We start from the raw sequence: 6,665 nt of genomic DNA on the forward strand, positions 1-6,665 counted from the left end.
TTGGCGACTGCGGTTGCTTTTGGCAGTGGGTCTGTTTCATGCAGAGCAAAATACCCTGCAGGTTCCTGCTCTGCAATCAAGAGCCTAGACTGCCCCAGTAAACCAAACCCAATCAGTTGCTGACTTTTGCTCCGTTTTTGTTTACTTGTTTTACTTGTAGTTAATCCAAGCTGTCCAATTATACATTATCTTATTATTTTGACGTCTATAAAAGTAATTATTAAACATTGAGATTGCCAGGGTTATTAGTAAAATCACATGCAGCGAGATGCATTACATACTACTGCAGAATACGCCTGTGCCTTACCAGGTAGGACTTTCTCACCCTCCGGAGTTCAGATAAACAATGTTTTCCCTAATGTCTTTTTTATTTCCTCCTTACAATGAACTATGACCCAACACCATATAATCTAAAAGGGATACTGATTCTATGAAACCAGTATCTCCTTAAAGATACCTGGGTAAAGGGCAATCAACAGAAGGGCAATAACCACCACAGCTCTGTGATGTTGATGTTGTGGTTTATAGGGTATTACCCTGATACCAAGAGAGAGAGAGAGAGAGAGATTGCATGGTCTATATCCTCCTGCCTCATTTTGAACTTCCTGTGTGACAAAGCAGATCTCATCGGTCTGGGGAGTCACGTAGACCTCGTGAGGCTCTTGCTTGTGGTCAGGTTTGACAGGTTATCAGCTACATGCATCAATTGCTGCGCTCTCTCAGCACAACACAGCTTTCACGTCATACCAACAAGCTGAATAGGCCAGAGATATTCATATCATATGGCACACTTCCGACGAGTAGACAGGCCACTTAAAAAATATATGTGCTAAACTGAATAAATAAGAATGAGAAAAGAAAAAAAACTGTTATCTGCTGACTGGACTGCAAATCTATAGCCTAGTTTGATACAGTTAGGGTAATGTTTCAGAAACGTAAAGCCTAATAAAATATGACACACAGGTGTGTGCCAGTGTTAACCAAAGCAGATTAACTTGTGCGTTTCAGATACAGTGGCATGTATGCTTGAGTGCAATCCGTTTGTTCGTTGGTGCGATTCGCAGAGATGATGAACAGTAGCTTACCTTCGACCGCTCGCGAATTATTATTCCAAGCTGTCCAATGCACAGAGAAATTAAATTGTCGATTAACGTCAACAGAAAATTGACAGCCTCGCATCCCTTCTCAGTTCCACTGACCCACGCTATCTTGTCTCCCCTAATGCTTCTTTTGGAAACGCCAAAGCTTCGGCCAGCGAGCTGTCCATCTTTCAGAAGCCCAGCGTGGTGGATGTTCTTCACTTGACCCAAAACAATGTGTCCAACGAACTCTCCCAAAAAGTTGTCAACGTAAAAGAAACCCTGGTCTAACAGTGACGGTACAATCTGCTCCACCACTAACTGCTCCAGATCAGAGTGCATCCTTTGATGAAGAAATGGCATTTTCACAATGTTTTCATTCAGCGTCAATCGTGTTACATATACTGAGCATCATCTGCTACAATGTATCCAATTTAAAAAAAATCCAGTGCATAGCTAAGGCTCAAATTGTTCAAATTCTACCCAGCAAGAAAAGCTGCTGGACTTGCTGCTGGAAAGTCTGGAAATGTAGAATATTTGGCAAAACGCAAAGACCACCCTATTTACAGCGATGGAGAATGACACCTGCATACATGTGTGGGACGTGCGGGATGTGTAGTACTTCCAGAGAGGCGTGGCTTAAAACTATTGTAGCGCTGCAAAAAGTATGCTGGGCAAGAATGCATTACATACAGTTCAGAGTAAAAGTCCCTCTAGCAAATGTCAAGCCAAGGAATGGCAATAAAATCAGCCAGAAGTCATTCTACGCAAAACGTCCAAGCGTTCTTGCAGACTGTAGCATACATTCATCATTTTGCAGCGGGAGCGGCGTTACATAGAAAGCAGTCTTCTCTATATTGTATGCCCACACTCGTTTAAATATATTGCGTTTATTGTGTAAAGGAAAACATGTTCATCCCTTCTGCAGCCATAACAAATGAAAAGAGTGCATGAATGGTTATTTGTCAAAGAGCACAAGGCGTGCCCACCGCCATTGAGGACTTCGCTAGTCGCATGTACTCCTCGCAGCACGTAGCGTACTCTACACTTTATCTGAACATAAGCGAGGCAAGCTGCCAGAAACGCAGGAAACGAGGGGTCCCTCCGTTATTCACGTAGCCTATCAGAGTAGGCAGGCAGAGAATTACCAAAGTTAGATCAAACTAAAGAGGATCTAAACGTTAAAGAAGAAATATAGTATATCATTAGATTCATTTTGAACGTAAATAGAAAAGACAACAAAAAAGTGTCTTGAGTACTCTGGTAGACTGTAAGCTACAATACAAATTTATAAAAACCTGTCATGGTATGTGCCACGATGCAATCAGTACTGACCTTGTGTCTCCATGTAATTTTGTAATTTCCCAGTCTGCCATTGGCGTGCATGATAAGCTTGTCCATTCTTGTTAAAACAAATCCTATATTTTCACATCCTTGTTCATTCCCCTCCACCCACGCAATCTTATCCCCTCGAATAGATTTGTTTTTGCCTGGTGTCTGGCAAACTAATTCACCATCTTGCATCTCCCCTCTCTGGTGAATGTTTCTGACTTCTTGTAGAATACGATCACCAGATTCGTTCCCGAGAAAATTGTCCACTATACAAAGGCCATATGAATTCATACAAGGTTCTATATATTGTAAAACTAGTTTGTGGGTGTTAAGGCGTTTGTGCTCCTTGGATTTTGGCCTGTGTTTATGAGGTCTCTTAAGGGGACAAGCCTCGCTTTCAGCGTCTTCAACAGCAGCAGCTCTCTCTCCACTCGCCGTTGCCAATTCCCGGCACCTGATGTATCCTCTGCCTGTCACATGTCCACCTGTGTCAGCTACAGTTTCGTTAGATTTTGTGTCACTTTCCACAAAACAACGTCTTGTACAAATAGTTTTCTCTTCTGCGGTAAATTCTGCGTTAACATATCCGTTGCTGTCCATTTGGCGACGGAGTTAGGCTCGGCACTGAAGACAACTTCGAAATATATTAACTTCAACTGAGGAGTGCCCCGCATGCGCTACGTGAAAAGTAGTTTGCTTAACTAATGGGCGCAACATCCAAACACGCGCACAGCGCCAGACGAGAATGCGCTCCCTGCTCGTTCAAGATGTGTAGTTCTACTAAACTGAGTGGTAGGAGCAGACGATTAAAGATTATGTGTTTCATAATGACGCATCTTGTACGGGTCATATTTACGTTTGACTGTGAGAAAAGCTTTACTCATCACTAGGCCTACTGGTCGTCTGAATCAACTTTACTCATACTCTACTCAGCGGCGGTTTCTGGTACAATTTATTTTCTGCACAGGACTTTGGAGAACTACAGTTGTTTGTCTAATAGATATAGGCAAGACGTTTCCATTTTAGGTGCATGTGCTTAGGTCAACTTACAGAGTGGTCACTGCAAAATGTATATTTGCCATATGTTAAAGACGAAAATAGCTAGAATATCATCAAATACATTTACGACGAAATACAAAGTATAGGCCTATATTTCTATCCACGTATCTCTCTCTCTATATATATATATGTGTGTGTGCGCTTTATTTTGTTGCCCATATATCTAATGTCCCATATGTTTCAACAATTATTATTTAACTCCATAACGCCCCCTTTGTAAACTCTGATCAACCTTACATAAAATCTGAATTCTGCAGCTGCCCACGGAAACCGTTTATGCATACGTGAGGGACGACACATTGTCAGCCTCATGAAAGAACTCTAAGGAAACTGCCAGTCCACTGTATTACACATGGCCGCTTGTTGCTGGGTGTTGCCCCTGATAATGAGCAGAGCCGGTCTTTCCGATAACTGCTCACAACATAAAACATCTCTCTGTGTTGTTAGGCCTGCCTCAAGTTGTCTTAAATGAGCCTAAATACAAAGGTTCTTTAAAATAAGACATTTAATGAAATTATGAGGCACAATTTCTCTGAAAGTCGAACATGATGCTTATGTCACCAGGAACAAAATATATAGCCTACTATTTCATTATGCTATCATGTAACTAGCAAAATATAACTCATCGCTTGAAATATGCTGACAAGTTGCTTGAGAGGACATCAAAACAAGACCAGAAACATTTATTCAGAAGTAATTATTTCAGATAATGACATTTTAAAAGGATATTGCCGTAAGGGACCACTCTATTCGCGTTTCTTTCCTGGAGCAAATTCCAAGGCAGTCCCGTACGTGTGCCTACGTGAGCACATCCTCATCCCAGAGTTTAAAACATAACCAGCTGCTAACTCAGTTTAGATCTGATGCCTGCGTTAGAGGCGTATCATTGGATAGCTTCCCCTACCCCCTCTCAACCGACTGCCAGTTGGCTCTTTTCATAGATGGCAGTGTCCTTTCTAGAAAGGAGGCATGGAGGTATTCATTTTATATTTTATACTGTGTTTATATTAAAATATGTGAAAATCCATTTTGGTCTTATTCATTGGAACGTGATGGCACAAGGATAAATATCTCTAAAGAAAGTGATTATATGACCTGGTGGTGTCTTCATATTGTAACCTGCGTGTTGTGCACTTCCTTAGTTCGACCGCTTTGGGTTAGGGACCTGGGGGTGGTATAGATCTAGGATGACATAATTATGCCTTCCCTTTTGTGTTCTGTATGCGTGAAGCATGTTATTATTTCGTCTGTTTGTATTTTATGTTTGATGCCCTAGTTAGCCCACGTATGTTATTGTATTTGTCTAGTCATGGTGTGTGCTATGTCTGTATGAGATGTCCCTTGTGTGTCCATTATCAGTGAAAGTGTCTGTCAATCATATTGAAATTTGAACGTTCACTTCAGTCTTCCTGTCAAAACCGCTACATATGGTGAATATAGTGCCCCCTTGAGGAAGGACAATAATGGATTACCTCACCAATAAGCAGCACTGTGGGCTGGAGAGACAGTACTCTTGGTCTATGTTCAGGCTGCAGGCAAATCGGATTTGTTACTCAAATCAGATCTTTTGAGACGACAGTCCTCACTGATACGTTCAGTCTGCCTGCCCAAATCATTTGGCATAATTCAATTGTATCCAGATTGATTTTTGAAAGTCACGACAGCAAAAAAAAAAAACACATGAAATCAAATCCTCAAATTGGATGTCAAAGTATCTTTTGCATCACTTGCAATGAAATACACAACAACAAGTTCAAATCCAGAGTGATGGAAGTGTTGGAATCCATGCTGCTACTGCTCCTACGCTGTTACCACAGCAACCAATTCAGATAGGTCGGTGATGTCTGGACACACCAATCCGATTTGAACACTTGCAAATAACAGTGCAGACAGAGATCTGATTTAAGAAACCGATCCGAGTCGTAACAGGACTAAAGCTCGATATTCCAAGAGCCGTAACAGGGCTAGACCTGGCCATGTCCTCGTCCTGGGAGCAGCACTAGGAAGCAGCCGCACCCCGCCCGGGTGGACGTCACTGCCACTCTGGGAACCAGGATGGCCGCTGCAGCTGAGCTCAGACCAGGGACCAGGAGAACCTAGCCACCCACCCCAGTGTCTTGATAGGACCTGGAGACCAAGCCACGGCCTACATGCCTGTGATGGAGCTACAATGTCAGCGGGAGTAGGAGACAGAGGGTACAAGAGGTGGCCACTGGCCACTCTAAAGGATTGTACTTGAACTGCCAACTTAGTAGACATGGGGGCTACCGTCTCCATAGTGCAACCTGGCATCCTTCCCGGCACCACTGGTTCACTCCCAGCAGCATGGGCACCAACCACCACTCAGCTGATGACCATGACTGGAGAAGAGGCTGGTGCCAGACGGACGAAGCCACTGGAGGGGTGCACGAATGAATGGGTGATTGCCCACTTCAGCCTCTCTCTCAGCCGACCAGAGAGAAACTACTGTTACTTGTCAAGAGCTGCTGGCTGTTATCCTGGGAATTCACCACTTCAGTGCCTACCTATATAAAAGACGGCTCCTGTTGTGCCCTGATCATGCTTCTCTCACTGGCTGCTCAACTTCAAAGAGCCAAAGGGGCAGCTGGCTCAGTGGCTCTCTAGACTCTGCAAGACTATGACATCAAGATTAGCCATCGAGTTGGCTGCCTTCACGCCAATGCAGACGGCCTTGTGAAGAAGAGCAGTGGTAGCGCTGCCAGCGAGGCCCAAGACTGCTGTGTGAGCCACCAGTTCATTGATCCCCAGCAACTCCATCTAAATCAGAGCCAAGATCCTGTCCTCCTTTAAATCAGAGCCAAGATCCTGTCCTCCTCCAGATTCGGACCTGGGTGGGGGCAGGCCAGCGACCAGACTGGGCCTCTGTCTCAGCACTAGATCCAGAGACCAAGTGGCCCTGTCACCATGCAGGACAGGCTCCTGTATCACCGCTAGCAGGCTCCTGGGGTCCATCATGACATCCTGCAGCTCCTGGTGCGTTGCTGTCTTCACTCCCTTGTTTATGGTCCATGGTTTATAGGGAACGGGCCACTTGGGAATCGCCAAGACGCTTAATTGAATCTGGTCCCGCTTCTACTGGCCTGGCAATCGACAGGAAGTGGAGCCACTCATCAACCAGTGCGACGCCTGCACAGCCAAAAAGGGGCAGATGCCCCACTGCAGCAGGATCAGGTG

General features: G+C 44.3%; 1 protein-coding gene across 2 annotated transcripts in view; it reads right to left on the reverse strand.

Annotated features, from left to right (window-relative positions):
- The window catches only part of egln3 (egl-9 family hypoxia-inducible factor 3), a 12,115-nt gene extending 8,264 nt beyond the window's left edge, over window positions 1–3,851 (reverse strand). The window contains exon 1 of one of the 2 annotated variants that reach the window (XM_012826797.3): window positions 2,415–3,851. In XM_012826797.3, the coding sequence (XP_012682251.1) occupies window positions 2,415–3,011 (597 nt within the window). In that variant the 5' untranslated portion in view covers window positions 3,012–3,851. Of the gene's footprint in view, window positions 1–1,085; window positions 2,386–2,414 lie in introns of those variants that run through there. The other variant, XM_012826798.3, reaches the window with a different exon arrangement.
- Between the last annotated feature and the right edge of the window lie 2,814 nt (window positions 3,852–6,665).

Source organism: Clupea harengus, chromosome 14 (assembly GCF_900700415.2).
Source record: "Clupea harengus chromosome 14, Ch_v2.0.2, whole genome shotgun sequence".
NCBI lineage: Eukaryota > Metazoa > Chordata > Actinopteri > Clupeiformes > Clupeidae > Clupea > Clupea harengus.